We start from the raw sequence: 13,999 nt of genomic DNA, 5'->3' as shown, positions 1-13,999 counted from the left end.
CAGATAGCGACATTCGGCAAGCTTGGTGGACCATGCATGATCAGCCGTGGAGTGTTCCTGGAACAGAGATGCTGGAATATAAAATTTTATTGGGCTCGTGCAATGCCTTTCTTTCCCATTTGACAATACAGTGAAGTTTAAAAGAGGAGTTTGGAAATGCAAAAAAACAGTTATACTCACCTAGGTGGATGCAGCATTGGTCAGTTGCTGTATCTGTCCCCCTCTGGCTCCAAGACCGAGAACCGAGCGATCAAAGACTGCCGATTGCTCGGTTCTCTATCTTCAGTGAGCGGAGAGTCGGCGACTGTCTCACTGGATTGTTGAGTTGGGATGGGGGTGGGAGTGTCTGGCTCAGGCTCTCAGCGGAGCACTGAGAGGTTGAGCCGTCTGCCAGTCCAGGCATGTGGGTGGATCCCAACTTTAAAGTCAGGATCTCTCCAGAGCCTGGACTGGCTCAGTGACGTCAGTTGACAACAGAGTTTTTTCACCCGCTGTTGGCTTAAAACAGGTCACAGGCTTGTAGAATGAAGTGCACTCCTGTGACCCACAGGAGAAGTAGGGTCAAAAGAGCTTCGACCTTACTTCTCCTTTTACATAAACTCATAATAAATAAAGATCAGCAGCACAATATTTATGCAGCTTTAAAAATGCATGAAAGTTTCTAGTGATGTGCATTTCATGCATTAGCATAGCCATGGCAACCGAGGGATGGCCTTGTAGCTAAAGATGACAGCGGTTTCAACATGTGGAGTACAAAAAGGAAGTTACTGGTTTTAGCATACAAGTGGAAAATTGGAGTCGATTAGTAAGTGTATTCAGTTTACTATAGATTATACTTTCTAACTTTGGCAGTCATTGGATTTTTGTATCCGACTTCATTTCTGCTATAAGGGCCTCATCACCTGCAGGGAAAAAAAAAACTTAACCAGTCTAAAAAATCTCGGGGTTCTGCTTTAATTAACCTATCATGTGCTAGAAAAAAAAACTATGTTTGAATGCTCCAATTACACTACCGTTCAAAAGTTTGGGGTCACATTGAAATGTCCTTATTTTTGAAGGAAAAGCACTGTACTTTTAAATGAAGCTAACTTTAAACTAGTCCTAACTTTAAACAAATATACTCTATACATTGCTAATGTGGTAAATGACTATTCTAACTGCAAATGTCTAGTTTTTGGTGCAATATCTACATAGGTGTATAGAGGCCCATTTCCAGCAACTATCACTCCAGTGTTCTAATGGTACAATGTGTTTGCTCATTGGCTCAGAAGGCTAATTGATGATTAGCAAACCCTTGTGCAATCATGTTCACACATCTAAAAACAGTCTAGCTCCTTCCAGAAGCTACAAAACTGACCTTCCTGTGAGCAGATTGAGTTTCTGGAGCATCACATTTGTGGGGTCAATTAAACGCTCAAAATGGCCAGAAAAAGAGAACTTTCATCTGAAACTCGACAGTCTATTCTTGTTCTTAGAAATGAAGGCTATTCCATGCGAGAAATTGCAAAGAAATTGAAGATTTCCTACAACGGTGTGTACTACTCCCTTCAGAGGACAGCACAAGCAGGCTCTAACCAGAGTAGAAAAAGAAGTGGGAGGCCGCGTTGCACAACTAAGCAAGAAGATAAGCACATTAGAGTCTCTAGTTTGAGAAACAGACGCCTCACAGGTCCCCAACTGGCATCTTCATTAAATAGTACCCGCAAAACACCAGTGTCAACATCTACAGTGAAGAGGCGGCTGCGGGATTTTGGGCTTCAGGGCAGAGTGGCAAAGAAAAAGCCATATCTGAGACTGGCCAATAAAAGAAAAAGATTAAGATGGGCAAAAGAACACAGACATTGGACAGAGGAAGACTGGAAAAAAGTGTTGTGGACGGATGAATCCAAGTTTGAGGTGTTTGGATCACAAAGAAGAACGTTTGTGAGACGCAGAACAAATGAAAAGATGCTGGAAGAATGCCTGACGCCATCTGTTAAGCATGGTGGAGGTAATGTGATGGTCTGGGGTTGCTTTGGTGCTGGTAAGGTGGGAGCTTTGTACAGGGTAAAAGGGATTCTGAATAAGGAAGGCTATCACTCCATTTTGCAACGCCATGCCATACCCAGTGGACAGCGCTTGATTGGAGCCAATTTCATCCTACAACAGGACAATGACCCTAAACACACCTCCAAATTGTGCAAGAACTATTTACAGCAGAAGCAGGCAGCTGGTATTCTATCGGTAATGGAGTGGCCAGCACAGTCACCAGATCTGAACCCCATTGAGCTGTTGTGGGAGCAGCTTGACCGTATGGTACGCCAGAAGTGCCCATCCAACCAATCCAACTTGTGGGAGCTGCTTCTAGAAGCGTGGGGTGCAATTTCTCCAGCTTACCTCAATAAATTAACAGCTAGAATGCCAAAGGTGTGCAATGCTGTAATTGCTGCAAAAGGAGGATTCTTTGATGAAAGCAAAGTTTGATGTAAAAACAATGTTATTTCAAATACAAATCATTATTTCTAACCTTGTCAATGTCTTGACTCTATTTTCTATTCATTTCACAACGTATGGTGGTGAATAAGTGTGACTTTTCATGGAAAACACAAAATTGTTTGGGTGACCCCAAACTTTTGAACGGTAGTGTATATGTAGAGGGAATTAACACAATTCACATTATGATGATAATAATATATTTTGCATACTTACATTGGGCCAGCTTGGCACAATTTAAGTATGTATATGTGATACCTGGTATGTGGAAGTGATACTCTTGGGAAGCTGTAAATTACTGTAGTAGACCAAGCTACTACAGTGATGGGTGTGGTCTTCTGGGTGCTGTGCCAAGTGGCTGCGCTTCTGCAAAGTAACTATGAGGGGGTGCTTGCTCAGCATGGCCACCATTCAGAGATTGTGTTGCTTTTTTCTCAATGAATGCAAAGTGTTCCACCCACGGGGTCCATCCTGGTGGCCATGCTGAGCTAGTGAACCCTGTGGTTACTATGCAGGGTGGCACTCGGAAGACTCCAGCCATCATTGTACTAGCTGAGGCTACTATGGTAATTTATAGCTTCCACAGAGGCTGACCGGGTATCACACATGCATGCTGGCATATGTAAAATATATGTTCCCAGGAATTCAGCGTTAATCTGATTGTTCCCCACAGCTAAGCTATGATCTAAGACGCGTAGCCAGTTTTGCAGCCAAAATGAGACAAACTTGTGAGCAGGCAGTCACATGATCAAAAGCCTTTGATGGTGGAATTGTTGTTGCCTATAGCAACCAATTTTATTCTTCCTTTTCTGTTTCCAGTGCCCTATGCTAATTGAATTTGGTGTCGATGGACAAATAAAGTTTCTTTCAGACATCTTAGATCAGGGGTAGGCAAGCTTGGAGAGGTGGAGATTTACCTGAACAACATGGAAGAGAAGATTATTGGGGTGGAGCGTACTTTTTTTTTTTTTTTAAGGGTAGTAGAGTAAGTATAGCTAAACTAGTGATCACTTCACTCCAGCTCCTGCTCTCCTACACACGCAATAAGGAAATTTGGACTTCTGGCCAATCACAACATCCTTCCTGGAGAAGGCAAGAGTAGCCTGCACCTCCTCCTGACTCTTGCCTGCTTACCAGCATCAGCTTGCCCCTCCGGCTGCTATCTGACAGTAGTGATGCTGTTGTCACCACTCCCATCAGTGGGTTTAAACGGACAGCAAAACCCAGTTGCAATTTACCCGTTATATGGCCATAAAAGATTATCATGACCTGGAGCTCTCCTGGTGGTTCTGAATGCACAGAGTATAAATTACAGCTCTTGTATTGTGATGTGTAACAAGCGACCAGTAGTACTGTTGTCAAATTAATACATTATGTGCATCTATGAAATCATCCAGGGCTGATTGTCATGTTTGCAGATATATTGGCAAAACATCCTAACATGTACAACAAGTCTGCCCTTCCAAGCTTCTGATCAAAACACAAACCCTTGTGTGTCATAAATCAGTGGTTCTCAACCTCAGTCCTCAAGTACCCCTAACAGGCCACGTTTGCAGGTTTTCCTTTATCTTGCGCAGGTGCTTTAAATCGGAGTCAATGGCTTGGTATTTTGGACAGCTATTTTATCTAAGAGAAATTCCCAAAACATGGCCTGTTGGGGGTACTTGAGGACTGAGGTTGAGAACCACTGTCATAAAGGATCCAGATTTGCCCTGTTATTAAAAAAAAAAAAAAAAACTGACTTAGAATTTTTGAATTTCAGGTCTCCCACAATGGCTGGAGGTCTCTTTGCAATGGACAGGGAATACTTTAATACATTGGGCCAGTATGACAGTGGAATGGACATCTGGGGTGGAGAGAACCTGGAAATTTCATTCCGAGTAAGTACACTTTGTGAGATGTTGTTTTTAATTTTTTGGGATTTCTGGTACAGTTTTGTGATTGGAGTGCTTCTAAGATCTTTTTATTAAAAAGAACAAACCACTTTTAAAGTGCCATACCTCCTGGGTCAGGTGTTTTTTTTTAATGTTTTGTTTTTTTTTAATAGATTGATCCCCTAGATTGATTTGCAAATTGAGATGCTGAGAGTAAGTAAATATCTGTTTTTTTCAGATCTGGATGTGTGGTGGAAGTCTACTCATAGTGCCCTGCTCCAGGGTGGGGCACATCTTTCGTAAGAGGCGTCCTTATGGCTCTCCGGGAGGCCATGACACTATGGCCCACAATTCTTTACGTTTGGCACATGTGTGGATGGATGACTATAAGGTAATGTCTGATAATCACACCAAATATTTAAAGACAGTAGTTTGTTTGCAAGTAAACTGTTACTTTTAAATTAATCACATATTAACCCTTGTTAAGAACTGTTGTGGTATGTAAATGTCTTAAGAGAACTTTGTTTAAGCATTCAGCTTCTCTGGTGCAGTCTTGGAAAACCATTGCTTTTCAAAGGAATTTTAGGGCCAGTCTTCACCCTTTAGTCTGTTTGCATTGGCGTTCCGATGACAAGCTGTGCTATCCTGCCAGTGTTGACCAGCTTGAGGTTTTGAGTGTAGTTCACCCCCACAATGGGGGAACTGCAGACAAGTGCCCACTCGGCACAAGTGCCACTCAGAGGATGGTTTGCATTCTCTCAATGAATGCAAAGTGTTCTCTGATTGGATGATACAGAGAGGTGGGGCAGTGATGTCATGCTCTCCACCTTGTCCAATCAGTAAATGCGTTGCATTTTCTAAAGGGCACCCGTGCTGAGGGGCTGACTTCCTGTGTTCACAGTGCAGATGGGCAGGCACAGAAGCTAGTGGAGACCACTGTAATATCGGTGTGTACTACAGTACGTTCCAGCTTCTAGAGGGTTCCCATAGGTATGGTATATGCAAAGGTATATTGGTCCAAGCTAGACCAATGTACAGTATCTCACAAAAGTGAGTACATATATAAGAAGATTGCCAATACCCTGAAACTGAGCTGCATTACTGTGGCCAAAACCATACAGTGGTTAACAGGACAGGTTCCACTCAGAACAGGCCTCGCCATGGTCGACCAAAGGAGTTGAGTGCACGTGCTCCACCTCATATACAGGGGTTGTCTTTGGGAAATAGACGTATCAGTGCTGCTAGCATTGCTGCAGAGGTTGAAGGGGTGGGGGGGGGTCAGCCTGTCAGTGCTGAGACCATACACCGCACACTGCATAAAATTGGTCTGCATGGCTGTTGTCCCAGAAGGAAGCCTCTTCTGAAGATGATGCACAAGAAAGCCCGCAAACAGTTTGGTGAAGACCAGCAGACTAAGGCAATGGATTATCGGAACCATGTCCTGTGGTCTGATGAGACCAAGATAAACTTATTTGGTTCAGATATGTGTCAAGCGTGTGTGGCAGCAACCAGGTGAGGAGTACAAAGACAAGTGTGTCTTGCCTACAGTCAAGCATGATGGTGGGAGTGTCATGGTCTGTGGCTGCATGAGTGCTGCCGGCACTGGGGAGCTACAGTTCTTTGAGGGAACCATGAATGCCAACATGTACTGTGACATACTGAAGCAGAGTGTGATCCCCTTCCTTCGGAAACTGGGCCACAGGGCAGTATTCCAACATAACGACTCCAAACACACCTCCAAGATGACCACTGCCTTGCTAAAGAAGTTGAGGGTAAAAGTGATGGACTGGCCAAGCATGTTGTCTCAATCTCCATCCATGGCTATATTTTGCAGGTCGATTCAGAAACTCCCTGGTATACAGACAGGACAGACTAGCCAGTACGACACAGGAAGGAGTTTCGTACTGGCTAGTCTGTCCTGTCTGTATACCAGGGAGTTTCTGAATTGACCTGCAAAATATAGCCATGGATGAGACTTAGCCATGAGGAGCTGCTGAACCACTTCCTGGATACAGTGATGGAAGATGTGCTGAGCGGATGATCCATGTCAACGCTTTGATCTGGGATAGTGACTGCATTATGCACCACTGGTATAGCCATCTAAGAAGATCACCCACGATTATCCATACATGCCTATCGCCCCTATCACGAGTCACCTGATTTGATCAAGCACAAGAGTCACTTGATTGTTTGAACACTACGCAATTTTGGAGCTTCACCAAGGACTTGCTTTTGATACACATATTCTTCCCATACATGTTTGTCATAATTTTTGATGACAGTTGGGAAGTATTCACTATTAGTACACTACTGGTTTTTAATTTTTATACATGTGTATTTTTTATATTTTATTATTAATATTTTTTCTTTAGTCACTTGTTTTTATAATATTAATTGATTATAATGGTCACATCTTTATGCATATTATCAAATATGTTTTTGGGTCATTCTTTACACAATTGATTTGATTGGTTGCACTTTATATATTATAGGTGGATGTCACTATTGTGCTATCACCTCTTGTTTATGTAAGCATTTAATATGTGGGGGGCACACTGTTTTGTATAAACAGGGAGAACTATTCCCCCAAGTATAGGGAGAGCCATCTACCCCATTCTCTTTACTTCATTCACTAGCTCCTTAGGGGGTCTATTAGGGGAGACTGCATACCTTCTTTTTATCCTAAGCGCAGAGTCTCTTTCTGATAGCTTCATTTTATACCACTATTCATCAGGGGCTAGTGCCACATTTGTGCACCCTGCCTTAAAAAGATTTGTAAAGGAACATTTTTTTAGAAAAAAAAAAAAAAAAACATGTTATACTTACCTACTCTTTGCAGTGGTTCTGCACAGATCAACCCCCAATTCTCCTCTTCTTGGGTTCTCCGCCGGCGCCCTCCCCCTTGCCGAATGCCCCCCACTTGCTTTGGGGGCACTCATGCATGCTCTCTCCTGAGCCAGCTCCTATGTCCATAAGACACAAAGAGCACAGCTCAGCCCCGTCCCCTGCTCCTTGCCTCACTGGCTGTGATTGACAGCAGTAGGAGCCAGTGGCTCCTGCTGCTGCATTTCAGCCAATCAGGAGGGAGAGACCCAGGAGAGCCTCCGGTCTTGTACACATTACTGAATCGAGATCAGGCTTAGAAAAGTATTGGGGGGCTGAGAGGGAGCTGCACACTGAAGGTTTTTTACCTTCATGCATAGAATGCATAAAGGTAAAAAAAAAACCTTCAGCCTTTACAACCACTTTAAGAGATTTGTTTTCTTTTCTCCTGGCTTTTAAGTTCTGGGTTTAGCTGCAGAGAAGACATATGGTTCCTGAGTGGGGTGACCCTTGTGAGGGTGGCATATGTGTTATGAGTGGGGAGATATTAAAGCTTACCGATCAGTAACGGGTAAGTTTAGGGGATGATGTGCACTGACTGGGGATATGCCCACCACTCAGTGGCAGGGAACGGTGCGGGGGGCATATGAGTACTGAATAGGGAGATCCCATCAGATCAGCATCAAGGGGGCTCATGTGTAGACTTTCAGTGCTTGTATGCTTTTTAACCCTTGTTCTTGTCTTTGTTCACTTGCTTACTAGGAACAATACTTTGCCCTCCGACCAGAGCTTAGGAACAGGGAGTACGGTGACATCAGCGAGCGATTGGCACTAAGGAACAGACTAAAATGCAAGCCGTTTAAATGGTACCTTGACACTATATATCCTGAAATGCAAATTTCTGGACCAAACGCTAAACCCCAACCACCCATGTTTGTCAACAGAGGCCAAAAACGACCAAAAGTTCTACAGCGTGGGAGGGTAAGCTCCTGAACTAAATTTTTTCTATTAGTGCTAGATTTATCTGGATAATTATTCTAGCATTGTTAAGTGAATGAAGTTCTGTTTACATTGTAATGTGGACTAATAATGTTGAATGTAACATAGGGAACCTGCATTGTAATTGACAGAAATAGGCTGGGTGTCTGAAAACCACAAGCACCACACCCCTCAAAAAAATTTAAAAAAATGCAAATATGGAAAAATTTTCTTTTTTTTTAGGTACTACACAGAAAGAGGAGATAATATAATTAAAATATTGATTTTATTTATACAAAGTTAAAATATTCAGCAGTAAAAGAAACATTGTTTTACATATATTGTGCAGTTTTTCCAATTCACTCTACATGTTTCGCTATGAATTAACTTCTTCAGGAGAAAATTATGGATGCTGCATATCTAAAAACGGCAAAAGATACATATCAATTAATCGCAAAAAGAAACAACAAAATCTGCATTAACCATTAAAGTGTATTGATTGTGAATAAATTGATATGTATCTTTTGCAGTGTTTACATATGCAGCATCCATAATTATCTCCAGGAGAAGCTAATTCATAGCGAAACATGTAGAATAAATTGGAAAAGCAGAACAATGTATGTAAAACAATGTTTCTTTTACTGTTGAATATTTTAACTTTGTATAAATAAGATCAATATCTCCTCTTTTTGTGTAGCACCTAAAAATAAAACTATTTTTCCATATTTGTAATTTACACACGCACAGGTTGAACTGTATGGACTTTTTTTTTTTCAACCTCACCAACTATAACTAATGAGTTTGCTGAATGTATTGTCTTCTCAATCTGTTCAGACTACAATCTGCAATAATAAAGAGTATTACACAAAAGAACCATCATAGTGCATTTAAATAACTCCAGTTAAAAAAAGCATGCCATTAATCTTGTATAACATCAGATTGTGTGCACTTGTGTATCCTTTGATTGTGAGCTGTATTGTCTATGCTAAAGGCTTTGTGTGGTATTTTCTGCCAATGGCAACAAGCAAAATGTTGAGGTAGATTTGTGTTTTTGTTAGACCCAATTTCAAATCTTTGTAGTTTGGTACCTTTCCTCTGAAATGGGGTGTCCAAAACATAAAATTGCTGTTTACATAAAAGGTATTTTAGGATGACTATAGATCAGCCAGTGCTTGCCTTTATATCCTTTCAGTGGAAACACTAAAAGCTGGACACATTATTGGGGAGGTAAAGAAAAACCTCTGTTGTCTCTTTCAGCTCATTAACATGCAAACACATCGATGTCTTGTGGCCCAGGGTCATCCAAGCCAAAAAGGGGGGCTAGTAGTAGCAAAACAGTGTGACTACAATGACTCTGATCAGGTATGTGTTATCTTATTCTGCTCTATTTTGTGAGTTTGCATGCTGATCTGTGCATCTCTCTACTTTCCACTTTCAAGTTCATGCAGAAATGCTGGTACCTTTTTTACTTTTTAACCACTTGCCCTCTGGAAGGTTTTACCCCCTTAATGACTAGAGCATGCTTTGCTATTTCACACTATGCTGATTTAACTGGCAGTTGCGCGGTCATGCATCATTGTACACCAATTAAATTTATATAAATTTTGTTTTTTTTGACAAATAGAGCTTTCTTTTGGTGGTATTTGATCACCACTGTTTTTTTTTACTGTTTGCTAAATAGATGAAAAAAGAATCAAGGATTTTTTTTTTACACTGTTTTTGCTTATATAGTAATGATCACTGTATAAGCAATAGTTTTAGCTGTCATGTTTCCTATTCATGAACAGCTTGTTTATAGTTGTGATCTGTGATTGGCTACAGCTGATCACATGTTACAGGGTGCCAGGTAACGTGATTGCTGTGGGCCAATCACAGATCACAACAGTAAGCAAGCTGTTCATGAATAGCCATTCATAACAGGTTGTTTACATTGTTATTTGATCGCTATGACCAATCATAGCGATCATATGATACACGATTACCAGTAACCTGCTGTGTTTAGAGCAGGTATAGGCAACATGGGCCCTCCAGCTGTTGTGGAACTACATTTCCAATGAGGCATTGCAAGGCTGGCAGTCACAATTACTCCCAGAGGCATGATGAGACTTGTAGTTCTGCAACAGCTGGAAGGCCCCAGGTTGCCTACCCCTGGTAGAGAGGTACAAGAGGTACAATCCTTCATATGTCTGTTCCTACCTGAAGAAGGGTGTAAGCTTTGTAGCCTGAAACCGTTGTGTGGAAAGATATGCAACCTGTTCATTTTTCAATACATTTTTGGGTGCAGCGATCGTTGGACGTATTTGTATATATGGCCCTTCGGAAGGCCTGATTGCAAGCACTAGGAAGAGTACCATTTGAGCCATCTACCTCACGTGTGAAAATATATAATGTGTGTGTGATTATATGTAAATGTACTGTGGCGGGCCAGCAGGTGGTTAACAGTATTACACCTCATATTAAAAAATGGATAGGAGTTGCGTAGAACTGCCAATTTGTATTTTAGATGTCCTTTTTCTAGTGACGTATGTCCTTTTTATTTCTAACTGACATTATCTTATTGACTTTACTGTTAGGTTAAATTTTTGTGGCCAAAAAAAAAAAAAAAAAGTAGTTTTGTTTGACCCTTTCAGATCTGGACTTACAATGAGGAACATGAGCTTATCCTGAGCAATCTTCTGTGTCTGGATGTGTCAGAAACTCGTTCCTCAGATCCTCCTCGTCTGATGAAGTGTCATGGATCTGGGGGATCACAGCAATGGGTGTTTGGTGTAAGTACATTGCATACATAATATTAGAACTACTATCTGCATGTCTGTTCCTAAATTGTTAGTAATTATGACTGCTAGATTGACTAACATAGTAAACTGTTTGTTGACACCTGACAATCATAACTACCAACCTTATGGAAAGTGTTGACTTTTTCAACATATCTGGAAAGGAAAGTTTTACATCTCATTCAAACAGTGTCTACAGATAATAGTGATGTACTTGTCTTTTCAATCAAGTATTCAACCAAAATATTGAAATATGTAATAGTATACTGTGGGAGAATTAAATATACCACATCAGGAGCTGGTATTGTCTGGCAGAAATGGCTTCTTTTAAACATTTTGCACAACTGCCCAACAGTTTCTGACATTAACCTAAATTTTACTTCTTCCAATTGCATTTCAGATCAATTTTTGTGGATATTCTTAGTAGGTGGGCCATTCCTACTGTGGTTCTAGTGATATCCTGCCTTTAAAGCCAAGCTCCCAGGTTCCTTGTGACTTGATTTGTTTGGGCCAAGCTGGTGCGCCTGCTGGGAGCAGCAAATAAACTGTATGTAGCATCAGCTACATGCAGTGTATAATGCTTTGTTCCAGCAGTGAGGTGACACTTCTCGTCCTGCTCTCAAAAATGAGTAGGACTGTGCCCTGCTCAGCCATTCACAGGAGGCTTTGTATTTCATTCCATCAATGAGTACAAGGCTTTCTCTAATTGGCTGAGGTGGCGATTGTGATGTTATCTGCCTACCTCTCTATCTCATAGGAAGCCCTGTATTCATTGATGAAATAAAGATTCTCTCTCTCATTATAGCCATTGTGCCAGACCTGCATCACTAGTCTCTGATCATCATTTCCTTTAGTGTGTCTCTTTTGTATAGTGGACGTTATGTATGGCCCTTTGGTGACGTCAGGGCCTGCAATTGCGGCCCTTCTTTGTTGGTTGAAAAGCACTGCTTCAGGGTAAACACTGTAATAATAAATCAAAATGTACACTCACTATACTTGTCCTTTTAGGGTTATTAATACAAATCGTAACACTTGGACAGTTTATAAAGTGTGCTCGTTTAACTTTCATTGCTGCCTATTTCTTTTAAAGGAAGCCAGGACCTTTTTTAATGAAAAATACATTCAGATTGGCACACATGTTCCAGAGGAGAGTATGCTAGTGCGGAGTTCCAACTCTTGTTTTACTTAATTGCAGTAATTCCATCCTTAGCCGCTTCCAGGGAACATTTTATTAAGTCTCTGCTGGTCATGGAGCTGGGACATTTCTCAAGTACAACATGTTTTATGAGCTGCAAGGATTTTGTTTTATTTTTTTTTTCATTGCTTAATCCAGAAGGTGTCCAACACTGACTATGTTCTTTCTTTTACATGCAGAAAAACAATCGGTTGTACCAAGTGTCCGTGGGCCAGTGTATGAAGCTTGTTGACTCCCTCAGTCACAAGGGATATGTTGCCATGGCGATCTGTGACGGGTCCCCATCTCAGCAGTGGCACATGGAGAGCTAACATGTCACACTGACATTTCCGACCCGCAAAAACTACATGGACTCTATATGGCATTACATGCCATATGCTGCTATTTTTAATATGGAACTATTTTACAGAATATATTGCTGGACTGACGCATGTAGACAGCCAGCTCATACCTGTCCGCATAGCAGAAGACGCTTCCCATTACTAATGTGCAAGTCACTAAGCATTAGAGGGTGTAAAGAATTTAAAATTGTTTTAAATGTTCATGAAAAACAATTTTAACCATTTTAAATGACTTTTATTTACCTTACAGTATATTGTCATAAAAGTATTTAAATACTTTTAAAAGCTAACAGAATCCAATCACATGAGCGGCATTAGGATTTCTGAACACCTTGTTGCGTTATTAGTGACACTAGATATATTTTACATGGCTTGTGGCATTTCTAATAAAACTGTGTAAATATAACTTTTTTGTTTCTTTTTCATTTCATTTCATCAGATGTTTCAATTGTAAAAACTTTTTTAAAGTAGATCTCAATTTTCGCAGTTTTGTAGTGCACTGTAAGTAAAACGGGATCAGACTACTTTGCAGCGGGTGGCGGCTGCAGCACTGGGAACATGTTTTATCCTAAAAATGGATGTAACATGTTCCCAAAGGTGAACTTATCCTTTCATTCCTAGCCTTTATGCGAGATCATTAAGTGGAACCTTATCAAATGCTTTGTTAGGCTTGGTTCACACTGCAGCGATGCGAGAACCCTGCAAATCCACTGCGGGTTCCCGCATCACGTCTCCCAGCAGCAGTTCACACTGCCCTATGCGTACTACTGGGAGTGTCAATTAAAAGTTAATGACACCCCAAATCAGTTTGCATATCGCAGTGCGAGCTGCAAATTCAACCAGGAATCGGACCGCATGGGTGTTCACAACCAATGCGATCGATTTTGCTGCGGACCAAAAAAGGGTCCTGTGCGAGTTTGGTCCGAATGCGATGCTAATTCAGCCATACTATCTGTATGGCTGAATTCGCATCGCACAGACATCGCATGTGATTTGCAGTGCGGTGCAAATCACATGCGATGTCGGACATTGCACCAGTGGGAACCGGCCCTTAAACACAAGATAGACTACGTTCACAGCACCATCCTCATTCAAAATATTTGTGATATAGTAAAACAAGTGCAAAAAAAAGGGTAAACCTCAATAGTGGGAAATGAAGGGCAATAGAAAAAAAAGTGGAAAGAATCTTTTTATAGAAAAATAGATAAAATAAATGTATTGATTATACAAAATTTAAAAGCATATAACAAAAGGAATCATACAAAAAAAAAGGACAATTATACAGTATCATCAAAAATGATCATAATCAACCAGTGGCAACTAGATCCCACTGCACAAATGAACATCATCCATGAGTGAGAGTCCACTCATGGATGATGTTCATTTGTGCAGTGGGATCTAGTTGCCACTATGGTTGATTATGATCATTTTTGATGATACTGTATAATTGTCCTTTTTTTTTTGTATGATTCCTTTTGTTATATGCTTTTAAATTTTGTATATCAATAAATGTATTTTATCTATTTTTCTATAAAAAGATTC

At 40.9% G+C, this 13,999-nt stretch overlaps 1 protein-coding gene across 2 annotated transcripts in view; it reads left to right on the top strand.

The window, feature by feature from the left end:
* GALNT11 (polypeptide N-acetylgalactosaminyltransferase 11) overlaps positions 1-12,863 on the top strand; it is a 50,354-nt gene extending 37,491 nt beyond the window's left edge. For both annotated transcript variants that reach the window (XM_073629978.1, XM_073629979.1), the window contains exons 7-12: positions 4,235-4,352; positions 4,585-4,737; positions 7,932-8,150; positions 9,405-9,509; positions 10,778-10,915; positions 12,296-12,863. In XM_073629978.1, the coding sequence (XP_073486079.1) occupies positions 4,235-4,352; positions 4,585-4,737; positions 7,932-8,150; positions 9,405-9,509; positions 10,778-10,915; positions 12,296-12,427 (865 nt within the window). In that variant the 3' untranslated portion in view covers positions 12,428-12,863. The remainder of the gene's footprint in view (positions 1-4,234; positions 4,353-4,584; positions 4,738-7,931; positions 8,151-9,404; positions 9,510-10,777; positions 10,916-12,295) is intronic.
* Positions 12,864-13,999: the final 1,136 nt, after the last annotated feature.

The sequence above is a fragment of the Aquarana catesbeiana genome, linkage group LG05, assembly GCF_042186555.1.
Source record: "Aquarana catesbeiana isolate 2022-GZ linkage group LG05, ASM4218655v1, whole genome shotgun sequence".
NCBI classification, from domain to species: domain Eukaryota; kingdom Metazoa; phylum Chordata; class Amphibia; order Anura; family Ranidae; genus Aquarana; species Aquarana catesbeiana.
The sequence above is the reverse complement of the archived record's forward strand: the minus strand, read 5'-3'. Positions and strand labels throughout refer to the sequence as shown.